This window comes from Perognathus longimembris, chromosome 18 (assembly GCF_023159225.1).
Source record: "Perognathus longimembris pacificus isolate PPM17 chromosome 18, ASM2315922v1, whole genome shotgun sequence".
NCBI lineage: Eukaryota > Metazoa > Chordata > Mammalia > Rodentia > Heteromyidae > Perognathus > Perognathus longimembris.
In genome coordinates this window covers 10248603-10271256 of record NC_063178.1, presented here as the reverse complement: position 1 = coordinate 10271256, position 22654 = coordinate 10248603, and the positions used below count along the sequence as shown (strand labels likewise).

Below are 22654 nucleotides of genomic sequence, written 5' to 3'. Positions count from 1 at the left end.
TCCTGACTTCTATCCCAGGAACGTGGGGGTGTGACCCGGGAAGAAGCATGTGAAGGCTTTGCGCATTACATCCAACACTGTCCTCTTCTAAGTGACCCGCAGGAGAAGTTCTTGCTCATGGCTTTGTGTACAGTCTAGGTGTTTCTTTACGGAGTGCTTGATTGCTTTTATTTAATCTTGTCTGGCTCAGTTTCCCCTTTCCCACTAAGTTTTAGGTAGTTCAGAGTACCATTGTTGACTTGGCTTCAGTAAACGTGTAAAACTTGAACTTCTGCTCTAAGTTCTCTTGACATTTTATACCTTGCCTTTGTCTTTGCTTGTCTTTCTTCTTTCTCAATCATTCCTAATTTGTCTGATAGTGCTGTATTATGTTAGTGTTCAGTAATGAAGTCTTTTCTGAAACGCTCAGAAAACTCTAGAACAGCCGTGGTAGGCCAGGCATCTTCCATGACTCTACTTGAGAATCTGAGGCACTGAAGGTCACTGAGAAGCTTGAACCGGAACCAGATATCCTGGCCTCTGGTCTCCCAGTCTTGGAGTCTACTCATGTTGACACATAGATCCCAAGATTCGTCAGAACTTGCTGTATCTAGCCCGTGATGTCACTGTGTTGTAAGTGTTGGTTTCTCACGCCCGTCCCCTTCCCGGGACAGTGGTCCTGCTTAGATGCAGCCTGAGCGTGTGGATGGATGGGCTCAGTGCCATGGCGGGCCCTACAGGAAGATAGCGGCCTCCCTGCCTATCAAACAGACACGCTTAGATCCGCCAGTCAGCAACCATGCCAGTGTGTTTATACTAAAATTCAGGGCACCCACAGAATGTTATTTTTGTCTTAAAAGAAATCACATGAAACTATTTTCAGAGAACCCCTGGGCCGGCCAGATCATTTGTTCCCAAACAGGATCTTTTCAAAAGCAGGCAAAGGAGAGACAGCCCAGGCCTCCACCTTCCGCACAGGTAGTGACGGAGCCGTTCGTCCTGTGAGACGGACTGGAAGATGTAACAAACTAGCCCTGGTGGTTCCATTGCGAGTTTGCCTTTTAAGTGATGTTTCATGGATGGTTTTTCTTCCTATCAGAAAAGAATTGCCTTCAAGTTGTCGGATCAACGTTGACAACAGCTCTTGGGGGTGGGCATGGAGTTTGTAGTGTATTGACTGAATGACAAGTTTGAGTTGTCTGTGATTTTTTTTTCTCATCTGCTCGGTCCCCCTTCCCTGAAGGCTTGGCACTACCAACACTCTACCATGGTCCATAGATCGGATGCATTGCATGTACTTTGATGTAAAATATCTTGAACTTATGCTGTCTTGAAGTGCCCAGCCAGGCGTACTTCCTTAGCTGAAAACTTGCGTGAGAGACTTTCTCCATCAGTCGTGCTGTCTCTCATGCCTTCCTGGTACCATCAGTGAGTTGACAAAAGTACAATTATCTGCTTCTCAAGTGTTATCAATCAAATTGCCAACTGTGTGGAAAACCAAACTGGCCTTTTTGGGAAGAAAATTATTATTTATTTTTTATTGCACAAAACTCAAGGCTGTGCCCTTGTGAGCATTTTTTTTTCCAGCTTGGCTCAGCCCGGGCTGTTTATTATGCATGTATTGTATCGCAAATGTGCAACAAATGAAGCTGAGATATCAAATTAATACTGTGATCTGTTTTTCTGTTTTGTTGCCATAACAATCTGTAGCTCTCAAAGCAAAGAGAAAATTAGAATTGTATTAAAGGTGTTTACACCGTGTACACTCCATCCTGCATTATTATTTATTGCTATAATAGGAGTATTTAACATTTGCTTAGGGAGGGTTAGCTGCTGCTGCTTTTGGCTTTTGGTTTTTCTGCTCAGTCTCCCCCCCTGACTTTGCTTTTGACCTTGAGTCTGAGTGGAGAGAAAGAAGGAGGCTCACTCTCCAATGCTTTAGGACTTCATGACTCTTCACATCGTCTCTCCCCTTGGGCCCTACCCAAGAGCTCTTTAAAGGCAAACGTCTCAAATAAACCAGGGCATGGGCTAAGTTTCTTCCTGTCTTTGTCCCAGTCTGACCTTTAAGCCTGATGAGGAGCCTAACACATTTTGGGAGGGTGAGGAGAAGTGGAAGCTGGAAGAAAGGAAAATTGGCATATTGTCCACCTCAGATGAAGGGAATGAACCCTAGTAGAGTAACGGAGAGTGGGTGCTCCCCCTCCAGTATCTTCCACTCTCTGTCTAGCTTGACTGCCCAGAGCCTTCCTGAGGCCTTTCACCAACTGCCACAGGCTAGAGCATGGTCCGCCACAAGCGCCTGCATGAGGCTGGCAGAGGAAAGCTGTATTTTTATTTATTTATTTTTGCCAGTCCTGGGACCTTGAACTCAGGGCCTGAGCACTGTCCCTGGCTTCCTTTTGCTCAAGGCTAGCACTCTGCCACTTGAGCCACAGCGCCACTTCTGGCCATTTTCCATATATGTGGTACTGGGGAATTGAACCCAGGGTTTCATGTATACGAGGCGAGCACTCTGCCACTAGGCCATATTCCCAGCCCCCAAAGGAAAGTTTTGAAGGCAGAGGCTATTCCTACCACATTTGTCAGATTCCAGTTTCTGGACTCGGTAGTGGTGTATCTACAAACTTTTTTTGTCACAAGGGAAGATAGATTTGCAAAGATAACATCTCTTGTGACTTGTGCCAATTTCCCAGTGTTTGTGCTTTCAGAGAATACAAAATGAGAAGGGACGATCCTGGCCTTTCTTAGAAGAATCTGTGTCACTTTTCTTCTTCCTCAGGGAAGAATGCGGGCTGCAAGGGAGACGTGGAGCCTTCTACACCAGTGCCCCGGGCCTCGATCAGAGCCATAGTGCCCTCGGTGGGAAGATGTTCAAAGATGCCCTGTGGTCGCCATTTATTTACTCTCTGGGGGATCCTAAGTCAGGCACAAAGCTAAGAATGGGATACTCTTTTCTACTGTCTTCTGGGGAATGACAGAGCAGACCTGGGTGACCCCTGTACATTCTAGAAACACAGGCAAGAGAGGGACCATCCCAACAAGAAAAAAAATCCACCATCCTCTCTGTGCCAAAGTTATTTTGTTTATCAAATCCTTAACCATAAATACAAATACACACTTATAAAGAAAGGATAGAGTACAAAATTGGGCGTGGGTAGGTAGGGCAGGAGTGGTCACCATGTTACCAATGATTAAGCAACTTTGGTCCCTAGGAAGAATTGTAAAATGGAAGGAGTATAATTAGCCTATTTCAGTTCAGTCACCAATTTGTAATATAGGGTTTATATATATTCTAAGCAATGTGTCCAAGTTTACAATCAAGAGTAAGATCAACCTGCAGAGCACTTTGCAATTCTTCTAGTTTGTAAAAGCATCTCTCTGTGTGTGTGTGTGTGTGTGTGTGTGTGTTGCTCTTTCCATGTGTATGTGCATATCAGAGGCAGACAAAGAGAAAGAAATTAGGGACCACTGAGGCTTTGCAGAGTTTTATTAGACTGAATTATTTTGTGTTCATAGGGTCTCAATGTCCATGACTAAACAGTCACATGAGAACAGGTTGCAGTAACTGCACCTGCAGAAACACATGCTTCTTGCTTTATATCATGCATGACCGTTCGATTCCAGATAAGTACTTGGAGGATATCTAGCACTGTGGATTCAGCAGATAAAATGCCCCCAGTGCGGCTCCGTTAGAAAACTTCATGTATGCTGGGCGCTGGTGGCTCACCCCTATTATCCTAGCTACTTAGAATGCTGAGACTTGAGGACAGAAGTTTGAAGCCAGCCTGGGCAGACAAATCTGTGAGATTCTTATCTTCAATTAGTCAGCAAAATTTGTAAGTGAAGACATGACTCAAGGTAGAACTCCAGCCTTGAACAAAAAAAGCCAAGTGAGAGCACAAGGCCCTAAGTTCAAAGCTCAGTACTGGCACAATACATCTATGTGTGCATGCACACACACACATACACACACACTCAAGTGCATGTGAGGAGCACATTGTGTAGAAAGGAATGTTGTAAGGTATTAGTATAATGGCCTGTTTCCCAAGGGCACCGCCCCCCCCTTTTCCCAATGGTTCTATTGCGCACTAGTGTCTTGCTTTTCCAAAGTAGAGTGGCCAGCTTTCTCATCCCCACCTGTGTCCTATGCTTCCTGTGGTTCCTGACTTTTTCCAGGTGTTCAGTTTCAGTCATCCTCAACCTATCTCCCAACCAGACTTCTCTCCACATGTATTTCTTGTTTTCCATTTAATAAGGAATGCTTTTCTCCACTTAGCAAAATCATCTGCCACTTCATCCATTTTACCCCCTATCCATTCACCCATCTTCCTTTCCATCCATCCATCCATCCATCCACCCATCCATCCATCCATCCATCCACCCATCCACCCATCCATCCATCCATCCATCCATGCATCCATCCATCCATCCATCCATCCTTCTTGAACAGTGACTGTATGTCAAGCACTGTGCAAGGCACTGGGGCTACAGTGGTGAACGAGACATCACTTTCCTCAAAGAGCACACATTTTGCCATGGAGACAGACATAAATAGCACATAAACAGCACACAAAAAATAGTGAATGCCATGTTTTTATCACAGAAAAAGGTCTATTGCTAGAAGGCAGGGAGCAGAGAGAGGAGGAAAGAGGGGAAGGCAAAATGACTCCATAGACAGTAAATGTTTGCTACAGGCTTAGGTAGTGCTGGGTCTCTCTCGGAGTTACCCTCTGCCAAAGCACTGGCCTTTTATGTTTGTGCTTTGGTTGCAGACTTGTTTATATAAATACAATGCAACATGGGCCACGAGTAAAACAAGCAAGAGCAGAGCGCTTTTTGTTACATTGGGGTGGGGTGAGCATGCTCTGTTCAGCTCTCTCTGCTTCTCTGCTTTTCTCGAGGTGGTCACAGACTGATTCTGGAAGACATTGATGACACTGCCGTGCCTTGGCTAGGCCAAGAGCAAGCCAGTTTGTCACAGGCCAATTTGTAGGTGATTTTGTCCTGCCTTGGGCAGAAACTAGAACAACTAAACTTTCCTTCTGGGAAAGAGATGACTGTAGTCTACCGAGGGAGGAAGGCGGGGCTTACTATGAGGACTGGGTTTCCTTATATGAGAAAGGCGTGCGTTGTTGATTTTACTGGCTCAGGGCCACCCCATGAGGTTTGCTAAGTTGTAAGGAGGGGGGAAATTTCTCCTGAGGGGGAAATGCCTATTTGGGGACTTGTTAGTACAGAGATTTCTGCTGGGAGAGCTATTGGTTCTGGTCAGACCTTGTCTGCAATAACCTTGGGAACCCAAGGATACCTGTGGGGCTTTCTGTTGATGACTGAGAAGACACCTGTAACAGACCAGGCATTTTGTTGACTGTCAGTGGGTTTTGCTACTAGTTGGCTTTCCCTTATGAGTACTTACAACGTGACCAAATCCTTTTATATGTTAGATGAATCCTCCTAACAACTCTATGCATTATTCTTGCCCCTATTTTGCCAAAGAAACTAAGGTACAGAGGTTACATGGGTAATTAGTTGTAAAGTGGGCACTCGCCCTGGCTCCCCAGAGAATGCCTCTGAGCTCATTCACATCAGCTTCATAACAGAAGGATCATCCCGTGTCTTGAAACTGGAGCTGCTTCTAGATAGCTTTAATTACAGCTGGCCAGAACAACTCAGTGGTATATGTATGTGTGCATTCTGCCTGTCTGTCATTTATCTATCTATATTTTCCTTCTTCTTAAAGATATGTCCCTTATGCAGGCAAGTAGAAGTTGGGGCCAGGCTGCTTTCCTGGTCAACAGAGAGAGATTAAACGAAAGAGCATTCCCCACAAAGCACCTTTTGGTAAACGGACCTGACTTATAGCTGACACAGCCTAGCATTCCACTGGTCGCCCGCCACACGGCCCCCTGGCCTTTCAGGAGCAAGGGACTCCTGACATAGGACTGCAGGCCGGGAAGGAAGTAGGCTAGCTTTCATTTGCTTTCCTGGTCACAATGACCTTGAACATCCTCTTTTAAAAAGTGGGGAGCTCCTAGCTGGGCTCCAGTGGCTTACCTCTGCAATCCTAGCTATTTGGGAGGCCAAGAACAGGAGCATCAAGGTTGAAGGCCTGCTTAGGCATAAACGTTTGTAAGATTCCTTCTCTACCTACAGTGATGGGCACAGAGATGCAAACCTATATTCCCAGCTCCCGGGGGGATTGTGGAAGCAGGTCATCAAGGCAGAGAAGACCACAAGACTTGGCCTCTGTGGTGGAAGCTGGACATGGTGGTGGTCGCCTGTGATCCTAGTGGTGATGAGAAGCCAAACTGTAGGTGGATCATGGTTCCAGTGTGGACAGGGCCAGGAGACCCTGTCCTACAAATAACCAGAGGAAGACAGCAGTATGGCACCAGCCTACCAGGTGAGAGGCCCTGAATAAAAGAGGTGGTGGTGATGGTGTGTGTGTGTGTGTGTGTGTGTGTGTGTGTGTGTGTGTGTGATTCCAGCTTTGTGGTGGCAGGCAGGGGAGAAGGGCTGGGAAAGGAAGATTTCCTAGTGCACCGCTGTATGCAGCCAGTGTTTAACATCTGAGCCTTGTTCCTGCAGGCCGTGTTTCAGTGTCACGTCTCCACTTCAGGCTGTGGGCGCCAGTGAGGGCAGTTTAGTCACATCTTCTTCCTTTGGCTCCTTTTCCTAACCTTTGGTTCCTTTTCTATTCCTTCACTTTTACTGGAAGTTCTTGACTTTGGGGGTATGTGACAAATTCCTAAGTAGGGAGTTTGGGGTGAGTGGAGGTAGATGGAAGAATGCTGGTTTATCAGTAGGTTTTCATTAATCTTGTTGTTTCTGCCCTTTGTTATCAGGGCTTAATAAGATTTGTCTGGCAAAAACAGGATTAGGTGTCATTGTTAATAGCAAGTAGGAAATTTACCAGTTTTTCCTAGAATCAAAGAATTAAGCAAGCAAAAGCAAATCCATCATAAACTCCAAAGAAAAAAAATCCAACAGAAAATGCCATTCTGTTCAAACTGATAGCCTGCAGAAGACATTTCAAAAATACTCCTCAAAGGCCAAGCAGCAGGGCCCCACATTTAAGCTTTGCAACTGTCGCAGGCTCTCGCTCTCACATACCACTTTGAAACCGTTCCCTTCTTATCCAGAATGATCAAATGCTTTCTCTTGCTGTCTCTCATTTTGTGGTCCTAAATAGAACTGCTATTGTTCTCCGGTAGGGCACAGCTTTAGTGTCCTAACACTCGGGCAAAGTATTGACGCAAACCAGCAGTATTCTTGGATCTGCCTTTCTCTTTTGTCTCCTTTCGGCTGAGTCTAAAGGGATCATTTGGGGGGTTCTAGGGTAGGGTGGATGCGTTCTAGTGGTCTTTTGGAGGTCAAGGGGCTTCTTTGTCCTACCTTCCCCACTGCGGTGGAGATTTGCCATGGTCACCAGTAAGGGCATCGGTTGCCAGTTATAACCCTTGTTAATTGCACTCGGAAGAACTTCCCCCCACTCCATTTTGTTTCCAAAGTCAATTTATTGAATATTAAGTTGTAAAGCCAATGATAGAATTTTAATGAAAAATATCCTGTATCACTCGACTTAAAAGAACAAAAATACCCCTTAGAAACACTCTTTGAAAAATAATAGGCATTAACTTTACACACAACAGTCCTTTCTTAAGCTTTATTTAAGAAATCGAGTACTATATAGTTCAATATATATAAGACACATCCAGTATTGTGTTCCTGATAGCAAGTGCATAGATTTTGTTATGATAATCATTTTCACTCGATATAAATACGTTTCATGGTCACATGAAGATAATATTCCCAGTGATTCTGCCCAAGCATGAGAGGAGGAAACAGAACACAGCAAAAATAGCGAACTACAACAGAATGGAAAAACAAAAACAGCAAATTAGCAGAACAGTCGATTCCTGATAAGTGAATAAGCTGATTGTTTGGTCACAATGTTTTTATTCACTTATCAGGAATGATTGGCAGCACATTCATGTTTACTGTATTTCCTAGCCTGCTAGTTGAGTCCAAGCCCAGGAATTGCACACAGTGGCTGTGGGCCAGGCAGGCGTGTGGCTTCCACCAGCAAGGAACTGACGTTTCTGTGGCTTCCCAACGTGGTCTGGGCATGGCAAATACACCTTGCTTTTCCTGCCATGGTGTTTTATGGAATCAAGGTTATGAGTGTAAGCAGGGACCAACTTTATAGTCATAAATGCTAAAAAGAACTAGCATTTTTGTCCTCTTCTTTGGAGAATTACTTTGTTGTTTTTGAAAAAAACAACAAAAACTGGCTTTGTCTTTCCCTTCCAGTATTTTGCCTTGTGCCAAATGTTGGTTTTATTTACTTATATGTCTTCAAAAGCAACACTTGCATCTTGGAAAGAATCTGATCATCCTCTTTCCCCAATCTTCCCTCCCTCACGCCACCCACTCCCTCCCCGAAGAGAGAAGCAAACCCCACCCTTATCTTCCCCACTAATACAAGCAGTGGGTTTTCAGAGGCACGCTAATGAAGGCTAGGTGAGATGAGCACAAGAGTCTGCAGCAGTCAGCGCTGATCTGTATGGATTTGGGGTTGGTGAAATCACTATCACTGAGGTGTTGGACCTTGGAGGCAGGGGGGTGAGGTGGGGTGGGGGTGGGGAGAGCTACCTTTCCTCCACCTCACCAGGCCTCTCCCGCTCTTGCTGATCTGACTAAATAAAGTACAATGTTGGGGCCAGAAAGGGGCTGAAACCAGAGGGAGGAGCGTTTAAGCACCTGCAGGGAGAGAACTCATTGGCACCAGGTGCTCCGTGGCCTGCAGCGAGCAGGAAGAGCAGGGCGTGTGCGTGGGGAAGCTGGGAGGAGCTAGATGATGTAGGGAGCAAACACTGGTGGAATCTTTTAAGAGCACTTTAAGAGCAGTCCGATTCCTGAGCAGAGGAAATGGGCAGAAAAGGAGGCGGGCCTGTGGCTTGAGATACCGAGGGCACGCAAGGAACAGGTAGGTCCTCTGTGATAACGCGTTGGCAGTGGCAACCCGGCTCACGCGTGTTCACGCAGGAGGCACTGCAAATCTGTAGCATGGCGTGACTTTGGGAATCAGGGACTGGAGCAAGAGGGACGTCCCCCACCCCCTCCAGATCGAGGGGAACTTCCTTTTGAGGACTTGGATATTCTGCTGCTGGATTCAATTAGCTTGTAGAAATAAATGTAAATTACTTTTCTCTATGTATCTATTGATGGGCAGAACACAGAGACTTACTTTTCCCTTCCTTGAGAGCTTGCCCCCCCTGAAAAGGAGATCATTATCTAAGCGCTTTGGACTTGGGAGCAGACAGAAGGACACCCCCGCCCCCCAAGTCTGTGGCTTTTCCTCTTAAGGTTGCAGTGGCAGATTTTCGTGAGCCTTAGGAGATGTAGTATGTGTGTGTTCCACATTCATGAGGAAGAAGGGATGGGAGGGGTTAGAAGAGAATAAATGAACTGGTGTGGTCAAATGACAGTGAAATGTCTCAGCAAACACCCCTCAGGAGGCTGCCTGTCACTTAGGTGAACCATAGGAGAAAAGGATGGGTCTTAGAGGCAGTGGGTAGAGAAGGTGGCTGGTGTGCAGTTTCCTCTTTCCCCAAATCAGATATTCACTTAGGTGGAATCGACTGTATCTTTTTACACAACATATAGAAAAAAAACATACGTGAAACAGTGAGGTGTATAGATGCATCACCAACACAGAATGACTACCAACAATACAACACGCAGAGAGAGAAACAAGTATTAGGAAAATGGTTTAATATTGGAGACAGAAGCAAAAAACCGCATCACACAATAACATACATTACAAAAATAAGTTTGACTGTTTCAACTACACGGTTATGTTCACAATGAGGACAGAAGAATCAGAAAAAACTTTGATCTAAACAGCAAAAAAGCAAACCCCTAAAGTTTAACTAATACATTTATCCACTTAAAGTGACTGAGTACTTCTAAATCTAATTACCTTATTGTGTAACTGCACAATACAGAATAAAAAGTGAAACTTACCGCTGTATTTTAAGACAAAATTCTAATGCTAGATATAAGCAAAGGGAAAAAAGAAATCAAGCCAAAGTTTTTAATTCTCAAAAGAACTTTCTTTCTATCAACCAGAAATCAAACTTGAAATCAGTCATTGTCAGGTGGCCACAAGAGTTAAGCCACGGAAATTTCCATTTTTTTTAATCTCCAGTATAAAAAGTTCCACTGGTACAAAATGCATAAGTACAATCAGTTGTAGAAATAGGAAAGCCTGCGTTTTTTTTTTTTTGGCTCAAATTCCATCAAACAACAAAATCCAAATGCATCAATAAAACAGAAACAATACTCAAATGGTCTTACAGTTTCCACTAGGTTGCATTAACTTTGGCTTTTCTCAGACAATATTTAAAAACTACTTTGTAATTCTAAACAAAATGATATTATTAATCTACAAACAACAATTTTCACAGCACAAAAACACAAATACAGTTTTTGTATGACATTATTCAAAAAGTTAATGAAACTACATTTTTTTTAAGATTTTATTTATCTTTTTTAATTAGCACTTAAGATAATAAAAACAGAAACAGTAAAATGATTCCAGAGTAGCACAAGCCAAAGAACTATAACCCCTATGGTGAAAGAAAGAGGAACTTGTTACGCCTTTGAGGACTGCCATTTTACCACAATTCTCTAGTTTAGTTTAAAAAGGACTACTTCTACATTTGATTTTTTTAAAAAAGCAGTTTCCCTGTGTTTTGTCTTCTGGCACAGGCCTTTTGCACCCTTGCAGCTTTTTCCTTTTGATACTAAAAGATAAAAGGACAATTTGTCTCTGAGGAGGGCTATTTTTTTCTAACAATGAAACATGCAAAAACTAAACCAAACAAATAAAACATGAAAAAATTTCCCCCTAAGTGTACTGTACTGTCTTGGTTGCCTGCAAAAATCAAATGGTCAAGTAGAAGTGCCCGCCCGGAACCTTCTGTCAGCTAGACTTGGGTTTTCTCTGGGGGAAATGCAGGTTGAGTTAAGAGGGTAGTTTGCTTCAGTGAAAAATAAGAAGTTTTTGAGATGTACGTATTTGATAAATGACTAGATTCGGTTGCTAATTTTGTGTTCCTATGTATCTACACACCACCATCTAATAGGTATATGAGAGACACATGTGAGATCACTTTTGTGATTAAGCCGAGTGCTGCAGGAAGTACAAAATAGCCCTCAAAGGATGAAGGAAGGCCCCGGCAGTAGTAAACACGTGTGAGGATAGTACAAATCATTTCATTAGAAGTGCATGTGCTATAAGAAGGAAACTTTTTTTTTTTTTTTTGCATCATTAGAGGCGAATCCTTTCCATCCCAAGGCTATCATATCCACACAGATGAAACCAAACAGGGTGGGTGAGCAGGAAAAGAGAGCTGAGACCAAGATGCTTCCAGGGCCTGCTTTGAGGAAAGCCGGAGCTCCTGTGGGGCTGTAGCTACGCCCTAAGGTTTGTCAACTGTTCACACCAAGTTCAAGTCAGAGTAATGTGACACTTTCAGAAGTGGCTAAGTATTTGGTCAGTGGCTGTGTGAAGAATCGAGCTCTGCGTATATATGGCCAGTCCCATTAAACTGAGAAGTACAAAGGCAGGGAAAGGAGCAAGAGCTTCTCACTCCTGACACCCTGCTTATTCAGAGGTACCCACTGGGGTCACAATTCTCATCACAATGGCTAGGACTGAATATCTAGGAGTGTTTAGTAACCAAGGAAAATTCCTCCAAAAGACTATCCCCTACTACAGAAGTCATTTACCTACAAGGTGAAATGTACCACTAGACAGGATCTCAGAAGGCTAGCTACTGCCCCTCAGGGTTTGTCCAGTAAACTGTTCTTAATTTGAACTTGAGTGAAGAATAGAACAGGAATTCAACTCCCAGCAGCACATTAGGAAGTAAAAAGTAAAGAGCAGAAATAAAAAAGTTGGCATAGGGAAACAAATTAGAAGAGTGTGTTCCTCGGTTCAAATTTGTCTTGTGGAGTGGTTTTGTTTTGTCCTTTCCTTTCTGGGTTTCAATTGAAGGGCAAAAAAGTAATAAAATAAACTTAGAAGGTAAGTGTGGGGAAAAAAATCCAAATTAGAAACACCCCCAAATAAACTGAAGTGATGACAGTATAAAAAGTTACCAACATTCCAGATAGCTCTGGGTAGAAAGGGTTAAAGTTCACAACTTTCTCACCTTAGAGGTTTCCATATATTATGAAGAAAATACATTGTGAGGTTGCTTTCACAGCATTGATGTGCAGAGTGGTTAAAAAGTGAGACATGGGCACTTATACAATGTCTTACAAAAAACATCATAGAGAAATAACAAACAATAACAATTTCAGGCAACAAGACCACAGAATAGCAAGTTAACAAACTTTTAACCTTTTTTTTTTTAAATATTAGGGATTTATACAAAACACATAATAAAATACCCATGTTATCAAATTACTTCTCACAAGAAACACACTGAAGCTCTAGGAAGGAAGTACCTTTGGAATTTGGCACTATATATTTTCACTTTTTTTCTTTAAAAGAAAGAAAAAAAATCACATTTTGCTGAACACAAACACATCTAAATAGTCCACAAAAAAAATGACATCAATGCTTCACAAGCCAACACAAAACTTATTCTGGAATAGGTTTTTGTTTTTTTTTTTCCTCACATGAAATTATTTTTAAGCAAACAACTTTTTTTTGAAATTCTTTTTTGTTTTAAGTAAACCAATTCTAAACTTGTCTTATCGACAAAGAACATTAAGACCTTAAGACTCATGATGAAACCACAACTTAATTCACAGAAGCACCAACATAACACAGTTTACAGTAACCTTTCTCCTGTACATTGAAACAGTATAAAATATAGGTAATTTCATGTGCATTAAACCATGGATTGTCTAACTGTGAGTCAGTTCAGCAAAAGGTGACACAAATAGGTAGCATTTGCCCCAAAACAGGGTAAATATTTTTCTTATACTAATCTACAAAAAGTGGTTCTATATATATATCTTAATGAGAAAGTGAGCCACCTAAAATGGCCTTATCAAAAAACTTTACACTGCCTGAAAAATGTAAAAACTATTACAGACCTCTAGAGACTTAAAATCAGACAGTTTTTTTTCTCAAACTGTTTTTGGAAGTAGTCTGTTAGAAACCAACATTCTGTGTCCCTGGACACATATTGCTATTGTTACCAGTGACCGGGAAGAATGCCAATCCCTGTATAATACTTTCAAGTCTGTTTTATGAAAAGAAAAAAAAATTAAGAAAGAAACGTTTTTGCCACAGGTTTTTTTTTTTTCTATAATTTGTCTAATAATTTCAGTCTTGCATGAAATGCAGCAATGTTTTTCACATTGACTTCCCAGAATTCATAGCTAGGTGAGGTCACATGCAAATTTCAAAGGTCAAACTAGATCAAAGGTCAGTAGGAGAACCAAATATGATGTGAGGTCAGAAAGACATCAGAAACAATGACGGGACGATGAAACTTTTTTTGAGACGCCACAGGGACATGCTAGGCAAACGATGAACTAACGGGCATGAAGATGTCTAGGGAAAAAACAAGGAAGAGTAAAAAGTTACACAGAATCTATGCAGCAGCAACAAAATCACTTTTAAGGGTGCAGGAGAAAAACTAATGCAAATCTTAGGTCTTTAGGGAGTCTATGCGCCATTCACATAATTTGCATTTCTTACACTCTTTTTTTCCACAGCACAATGAAACCCCAAGAGAATCCATCTGGAGAGAGTGAAAGGGGATGGATTCCACGTGTTTTGGGGTGAGTGTGTTGGCAGGGGTCAGGGGGAGGGGTCCAGTTTCAACAAAGGTGACATATGGGGAAGTCAGACGACTGAACTGTAAACTAGATAATGGAAATTACGAACAAAATAATCAGACATACAAACAACGAGAGGATAAAGCATGAACTTTAGGTCTAGGGTTCAACGGCGAAAAAAGCCCATTCATAGAACAATTCCTCTAGAGACTACTTCAGAAGGTTCTAGCTAGACAGAGAACTGCTCTTTAGGTATCCAATAAGTTAACAATAGGCATAAATAACTTCCATTATTTCTGAGGCAGTAAAAATTTTGTATAAAAATAGAAATGCTTTTTTTACAAATAAAATTTACAGGCCTGTGGCTTTCTTTTTATTTATGTATTATTTATGTATTTATTATTATTAAATTTATCTTTCAAGAAACATCAAGTATTTTCACTCATTTTTATTTTATTTTTAAACCCTGTAGCTTTAAGAAACAGATCTCTAAATCTTTTTTTTTACATTAATCCTTTCTAAAAACAAAAATAAAACAATAACAAAATAGACAACCAGTGTAATAATCTGACCAATGTCATGTTTCTTTGAACCCTAAAATAAAATCCTACTTGTTAAAACAAACCGATGTAGTGGACAGACGTTTTGTGTTGTTTGTAAGTGCTTCTCCTGGCTTCTCTGCTAGGCCACCAACTCTAAGCGCTGGGGGCCCCAGAGGGGCGGGCGCGGGCAAGGAGGGGTGGGTTTTCCAGGCAGTGCTCTTGGGGCACCAGTGGTTTCAGAGTTAGAATTGCACATTAGCGTTTGTTTGCCTTTTTAAATTCTCAAGATGTCATTTATTTGTGTATGTTTTTCTTTAAAAAAGCAAAAATGAAAACAAAAAAAAATTAAAAAAGTAAAAGGAGATTCAAATTGCAAAACAAAGGGAAATACAGTGGCACACTGGAGGAGGAAGTTACTCGATAGAAACAAGGTAGCCCAAGTTCTAATTATGGCAAATGGGGTAAGAGGGATGGGTGGGGGGTAATGGAGGCCTTATTGTAAAAATAACTGTCTCTCTTGGTAAAAGTTGGCAATTGTGGTCCTCCTCGTTAGGCCTTCCCTGTTGAGAACAGGCTGGCTCATGGGACTTACCCTAAGAAAGCTAAAATAAGAGCAGGGAGCCTCTGGGGTTAAGATCAGTAAGGTTTGCTGTCATTTTTGGAGCGCTTCAGCTGCACCTTCAAGCGTTTCATGCCGATCTGAAAGCCATTCATAGCCTGGATTGCAGCTTGTGCAGAGACTGGATTGTCATAGCTAACAAAACCTGGAAAACACAAGAAGGAAAGAGATAGTCAAGACGGATGGGAGCAGAGAAGGGGACCAGGGATTTGGGGGTTGGCTGACATAGTGTAACGGCACGTGTGAATAGGTGCCAGTCCCATGCTCTCAGGTGAGCTCTGCTAGGCTTAGGGTGTGCCTCGAGTTTTAGGGATGGCATGGAAAATGTCCACTGACGTAATGAAAAAGCTAGCCGCAGTAGTAATTTGCTAATCTTCAGAAAACAAAATCTCAAACTCACTTGTGAGTGAATTTAGTCTCTTGAATGCTTTCAATTCGAATTTGTGCTTTAAATCCATTAGAGTTCTTTTGGAAAAAAATTCCAAAAAAATACATAAGTAAGTACTTGTCATTTAAGCAATGGCATAAATATTACAGGGCTCAAAGGCCTCCCAGAAAACTCCCATGTCCCAACCGAGTGAGTATAAAGGCAGGGTAGTTAAAGGAGGGGCTGGATAAGAAGCTGTGTAAACTGCCAAGACCATGACTGTCTTGCAGGCCAGAGCTCTGTATAGAGATCCACAGTTGGATAGTGAATAAATGGAATTAGGAAAACAACAAACTGAGTTTTAACACGTTGGAGTTACTATGGAGACAGGAAAGGCTGGGTCTTTTGCTTTGGCTCAGGAGCAGCCATCTCAGCAAATTCTCAGCATGTTTACATGTAGCAACAACCATATTCTGTTTTTCAAAGACAGAATGATGCTTCATATTTTCTCTCTGAAACAAGAGAATTCTTATTACATAGAGTTTGTTTTAACCATAGGGGGTAAGGCCCAAGGCAGGGGTACAGACAAAGCTGTAGTTAATGCCGAGGTAAGTGGCGAGCTTAATTAAACAGTTCCTATGGACTCTTAAGTGTTGAAAGAAAACTATTATTTAGATTTAATTTCAGTTTTGGACATCAGCTGTTCAGAAGGTTATGTACTAAGTATCTCCACATGCTACTAAAGTTTAAAGAGAAAATTCCTTTACAAACAAGAGGAAGAAAAGGACAATATACTTTGAGAAGAGTTTGCAGCCAGTAAAAATGTATTAAATCTAACTCCTAGTAAATACGTTCTCCAATCCAAGATTTTTGCTCCAACCTTATTTAGCTTCTCCTTTCTCCTTGCTCTTTATCCAGAAGTAGTAAGATGATTAAAGAATGGAAATGAGTCAAGAGTGAGATGAATAACAAAAGCTGGCCAAGAAGAATGATGAAAGAATGGGGTATCATTTAATGACTAGCGATCCCGCCGTAACTGGTAGCCTGAAGAAACTAGGCTGACTCACTGAGAAACCTGGGACACAATGTTTTTAATAAAAATGGAAAATACAGCCCCAAATGCTAAGTAATTGTCTGCGATTCTCGCAGCTACAGCTTACTACATTGGTTAAAGTAATCTGTGAACTAATCTAGCCTCCTTCCAGGGGAATGAACTTGCCCTCAGGCATGCTAGGCAAGTGCTCTCCCACACCCTAGACTTGGAGTGGTCTCCACACAAGGTCCCATTCCAATTTCCAAATGCACTTAGAGTTGTTGAGCTATGAGGAATATAAAAGTCGGTTTCAAAACCTTGCGGGGGGGTGGGGGGGGAAGGGATTCTGCCAGAGTAAGCTCACTCATACGCACATGCACACACACACGTGCAACAACTTGGTTTCCATTGCAGTCACGCTCCATTACAGAGGGCTTTGTATAGGTCCCACAGCAGAAGCAGGAGTATCAGTGGGTTCAGGTGGACAGCCTTCCCATTCGAGTAAAAACAGTGCCTTGAAATGGTTGACATACGATTTCCTTAAACAAGCGGGCTCGCCTCCCAGGATGAAGGCACAGGAATTAGAAAGACACCATGGAATGCACTAGGAGCTACAACATTTTTTCCTAGGCTTCTGAGTTTTTAGTTGAGAATCAACCTACCTCAGATGTATTTTTCTACATACACTTGTATATATTTCTTTTAGTCCATATCTACGTTACGGTACTGTTACTATCTACTGCCAACAAGGCCAGCCGGGACAAACAGCAAGACTTCATCTCCGTTAACAAGCTAGGTATAGTATTATGCAGGGGTAGGTGGAAGAGCTGTGGTCTTACCTGAAAAATAACTAGAGCAAACCAAGGGCTGGGGCATGGCTGAAGGATAGAATGCCTAGCAAGTGCAAGGCCTTCAATTCAAACCCTAGGGTCACCAAAAGGCCCCTTCCCCCAACCCAACCCCAAACAATACAACAGCACATGCACGAGCCTTCTGTACTCAGGAAACAAAAAAAATGACAAAGGAGGCTGGCTGCTTGAGGCAAAAGGGCCTGGCTGTTTGGTACATGGAGAACTGAGGTTTCCAGTGTTTGGATGACAGTTACCCATTGCTGTGCTCTCTATCCCCTTCCAGTGGTACAATCCCACTAACACTGCATGTGGCCGGGACATCTGTGCTTGTGAAGCTGCAGTGTGGCAGAAGCCGACCACATCCATATCACCATTTGTACGAATGTATGGACACTGTATTGAACAACCACCCCAGTACAATGTGTGACCCAGGCCATATTAAGCCTCTTGGGGTAAGGAGTTAGTAGCAGTATTTGCAGTGCCATTCATTATCAGAAGAAATGAAACTATAGTCTTTGTATCATCAACTTTTGTCAGATAGTTAAATGTATATGGCTTCATGATCAGCTACTACTGTTATATGTGTATATATGCCACTTAATAGTACAGCTTTGAATTATTACCTAATGTAAGAGAAATTCCCAGATTTCTTTTTTGCATGGCCCTTCAACTTTATTTGATTAAACAACTTTGCCCAGCTCTGTTTATGTGCATCCAGAAAATCAGGAAATGCCACCACACAGAAAGGTCCTATTCTGACTCCTCACTCAGAAACCTACTACAAAATTCTAGCTAGGTTTCTTTTGCATACCAAAGCACTTGCTCAGATTGGTCTGTTTATCAATGAAGACTTTAGCAGAGATAACATTTCCAAAAGGCATGAACATCTGCAGAATGTCCTGGTCGCCAAACTCCTGTGGAAGGTGGTAAATAAAGAGGTTTGCCCCCTCTGGACCTAAAGAGGAAGAAAAAATCAGAGTAAGGTTTCCCTCAAATCTTAATTTCCAAAGCCTCTTCCTAGGAATACTTTTAACAGGCAGACTAAGCATTCTGCTCTCTGTTATAAAAGAAAGAAAAAAAAACCCACAAAAGCAAAAAACAAAACAGATGGATAAATGTCAAGTGCTGACTGGCCTGTTTTTCAAGAAAGCACTCATCCTTCAGGTTTTTCCAATTTCCACAGGGATTTTGGCTATCAAGAGTTCCTTTTCCACAGTCTTCTCTTTTCTACAAACACTAATGCCCATCAGCACAATCCAGTTCTCTTCATGGGGGTGAACATGGTCATAGTGGGTAGGAAGGGACAGGGAATCTAGCCATGTGTTTTTCCCTGGGTGGCCATGCTTTCTCTTATGTGTAATCTCTCAAAGGAGAGGAGCGTTCTGTGCATTCTAAACAAATTTAGAATAATGAATCTGGCAGTAATGCTTCTCGGATTTCTCAGTCATTTACCCAGCTATCCAGCCAGCTGTGATGTGCTAAATCTCTTAGCACAGTGTAATCATCAACTTTATTTGAATTTGAGTTAACACAGGGAGTGAAAAGGTAGCTAGAGTCTGACAACTTTGGTAGAATTGTACTGCTGGGAATTAGCTTTGGAAATGGGTGAGGTGGATGAGGAATCTTCTCAAAGACTGAGATAAGCTAAGTTCTTGCTTTACCTGTCATTTCCCAGAAAACACTTGAAATAAAGGCAGAATAAGGAAGATCTTGGGGCTGAGGATGTGGCTTAGCGGCAGAGTGCTTGCCCTAGCATGCATGAAGCCCTCGGTTTGATTCCTCAGCACCACATAAGCAGAAAAAGCTGGAAGTGGTGCTGTGGCTCAAGAGGTAGAGCACTAGCCTTGAGCAAAAGAACTCAGGCGCTGATCTCAAGCCCCAGGACTGGCAAAAAAAAAAAAAAGGAGGGATAAACTCTCTGAAGTTTTAATCTCTATTTCACTTTCTGAATTGGGATGTTCATGATCTACCTGAAAGTTAAAAGAAGGGAGCAGGGAATAGGGCGAGATGCCACTTGGACACTGTCTGGGAGGTGGGGAGCTCTCAGAACCGGGAAGTAACTTCTGCATCTGGCTCACAGAGCTGCAGCTGGCTTTCAAGGGAGAGGAACCAGGTATACCCCACTCCACTGTGACGCTGCGGGAAACGGGCTGCAAAGGGTTCCTCAGAGATGGGAAAAAGATATCTGTGTGTGGGATGAAGACAGATAAAATGGGGCTAAAAAAGAGCTTTGTTAAGAAGTGACTTAAGCCTTTTTGCAAAGAACGTCCAACCAAGTTTCTTTTCCTGCCCTTACAAAGTAAGCCACAAAAAGCGATGTACTTTTTAACAGAGAAAACTTCTTGAGGCAAAACTTGTTAAGTGCTGAGACACAGTATTTCTTCCTCATTTAAAACTGCACCTATGAAAAATGACCTATTCCACTCCTTTAGCTTTCTACATTCCAGTTCAAGGGTGGTAATTGTGTTTTGAATGGACTAAAGCTTGCGGAGACCCTTACATGTCCTTGGTTTCATATGAATGGACGCAAAAACCAAAACACTGGGAATAGATGTTCTGTTCTGAGTGCTACTATGCCAAGTACATCCTTGGCAGTATGTATATTGCTCAAATTTGAGCCACCGAATTCAGTATTTCCTTTAAATAAAAGACCTAAATGAACAGATGAAGATAATGGGACTCTATTTTAATTGTAAATTTACAGTACATATTTCCTTGCAAAGCCTGAGTAGAACATATTATTTTAATGCACAGGACAGATTATGTATTTGCTGTAATAATCCTGTTATTCCACAATGCTGTTTTTTTTTTTTCTTAAATCTTGGCCAGAGGAGAAATCATGAAAATACAGAGACAGCCAGAAAAGCCAAATGTGGCTCTGTCTTATTGCCCATCATTTATTTCCCCAGGATGATGAGCTCCCTGGCTTACTGTCCCCCTGATGTCCTGTTTCGTCATCATCCCAAATCAGATTTCTCAAGTCCCCTTAATTTTTAAAATTAAAATGAGAATAGGTAATTTCATGTGGAAAACCTCCCTTGTATGTATGAGGCTGTTGATACCAGTCTATCCTCTCAATTCCCTTTTTGAGAATTCCAACAGGAGTTACCTTCTTCTTTATCTCTAAAAATAAAAAAGATCCCCAACCCAAACCTTTCCACAAATCACCCTCTGGTCTGATTTCTCCTAGCACATGTCATATTAACTGGGGGAGAATTTCCTGTTACACTGCTCGTGTCAGCAGTATCACATATTCTGTATTCTCAAGGGGCACGTGATGTAGCACACATATTTTGGAGGGACAAAGCTGTACCAAGCACTAGCATGGATGGCTCTCGGCCGGGCAGCGCTCACTGCTTAGGTATGGAGGACCTGCTTCCTTCAAATAAAGTGAGAGGTGAAGGTATGATGGTGGTCAGACAAGAGTGACAAACGTGGCAAACTTTCCTGAGTTAGTATCTGTTGGGTGGCTATAATCTTTCTGAAAATTTAGCTGGGGGAGAAAAAAATCAAACCATTTCTTTGCAAAGCTAGGCTGGCTCTTGTTCCCGTGGAGGGAAAGTGCACAAGGGTGTGTGACTACATACCTTAAGCTGCCTTCCAGTTCTCTGTCTACAGGACAGAGCTGTTGAGCAGGAAGTCTACCAATGTATTTAGTAATTCTTTTTTCCCCTTCCTCCCCTGGCATAATTTGCTTTTGAAATAACATTTTTCTTAAGCTACTATTAGGTGGGTTAGAATCTTGAGCTATGGTGCTGTGGTAACTGGGTGAGAGGGTGATCAAAAGAGACATATGACAAGAGAGATGATGAAAAACAACATTGAACAAAACGGAACTCATCACTGCCACCAACCCTAAACCCTAAACCATGCTACCACGATACTGGGAGCCCGAAGACTTAGAATGCTTTCGAGTGGACAATGTTTTTGACATTTCTAAACCCCTAAAATTCAAGACAAAGAAATTCAGGGCAGTGGTCTGGGTGAAGCAGTTCAGAAAAACGTTTCAGGGCCCAGACTCTGTTCTTAAACTATGGCTTTAAGGCTATGGTGGATAACAAAGAAGTGGCCATCATTCTGTCCCCTAAAACCTTGAGGGAGAGATGGCTTTGTGGGCTCTGTCTCAGCATATCACTGTACAGGATCCATGCCAAAGGGACCAAATGAAACCCATGCTTTCTTCTTGGGGGGAGACCTGGGGTGCTTATGATGCATGATCTCTTCACATGACTGGTCAATCACAGTTGTCTGGACAGTTGAGCATGTTTTAAAATCCTGCAAATAACTGTCACAGCTGAGAGTAAAAAAGTTGGAGTGATGACAAAGAATATAACTTCAAGTATTTTTCATTTTAAATTTATCAATCCATCCCCTTTTAAGAAAAAAGTATATTTTGTGTTGCCTTAAAAATATTCACTGTGTAAAGCAAACTTACTGTATTTCTTACAAGAACACTATTTTTAAAGTTGAAGTTTTTAGACAAAAGCAGGTTGACACCATGGAGTGAGGGCAAAAGAGAAAGGAAAGAAATTTATTTGGATTAGGTCACTAGCCATTTTGTCATCAGCTTTAATTTGTTCTTAGTACTAACTTCTGAAGTTCACTTTGCTCTACTTGTAGAGAAGTAAGGCAATCAAGCACTTACTTGCTTTTCCAGAAGCCCCCAATTAAGCCGAGAGCAAATCACTTCTAACTGTGGCTTTCACCACTGGGGCAGGGACCGCCACCTGCTGAGGAGTGGCCACAAAAGCCCAGAGCCTGTGGATGCCAGAACCAGGGAATGCAGGAGGGGCGCTTTACCCCGCACCCCTCTACTGCACGGTTGCGTGTGGCCATGCTGACTGGAGAGAGGGAGGTTCCTGGCAATTGTTAAATGGCAGCAACTACTAAGGAACTGCTTAGAATGGATGAGAACGTCATCTTAAGAGATGGATGAAAACTTAAAAGAAACCTATAAGATCAGAAGACTATGAGAGGCTTATGCTTCCAGTTTTTGTTTGTTTTTTTTAAACAAGAATACTAGTAATTAAACAACTGACTTTTCTAGGGCAGCAATCTGCTTTAGCGTCTTCTCCGTGTGCTCACAAGGCACACGCAGGTCAGGCTGGCCCCACCCTGGGGCCCAGGCAGGCACCTACCTTCCTTCTGGCTGCCCGCAGCGCTCTGCTGTTGCAGCAAGCTCTGGCTGTACAGAGTGGGCAGTGCGGCTGCCGCGTACTGCTGAATTCCTGAGTAGGCCTGCGTGAGGGCGTCCATGGTGCCAGCTGTGCCATTCGTCAAGCCTGTGGCGCCAAGTCCTCCATTCAGAGCCGCCATACCTGAGAGCATTTGAGCAACTTTACAAAAAACCCAACAATAGAGAAGAGAAATAGCACTTATTCATTAGTGCTTTCCAAAGGAAGTTAGAGAATCATTTTACACAAGTACGACAGCAAGGGCATGCAGCTAGCA

General features: G+C 42.4%; 1 protein-coding gene across 13 annotated transcripts in view; it reads right to left on the bottom strand.

Annotated features, from left to right (window-relative positions):
• Window positions 1–7633: 7633 nt before the first annotated feature.
• The window catches only part of Celf2 (CUGBP Elav-like family member 2), a 303253-nt gene continuing 288232 nt past the window's right edge, over window positions 7634–22654 (bottom strand). For 5 of the 13 annotated variants that reach the window (XM_048367889.1, XM_048367890.1, XM_048367893.1 and 2 more), the window contains exons 11-14: window positions 22342–22539; window positions 18015–18158; window positions 14926–15097; window positions 9743–13564 (exon numbers count right to left, since the gene is read on the bottom strand). In XM_048367889.1, coding sequence (XP_048223846.1) covers window positions 14970–15097; window positions 18015–18158; window positions 22342–22539 — 470 coding nt within the window. In that variant the 3' untranslated portion in view covers window positions 9743–13564; window positions 14926–14969. Of the gene's footprint in view, window positions 15098–18014; window positions 18159–22341; window positions 22540–22654 lie in introns of all 13 variants that reach the window. The other 8 variants (XM_048367902.1, XM_048367892.1, XM_048367895.1 and 5 more) reach the window with 5 other exon arrangements.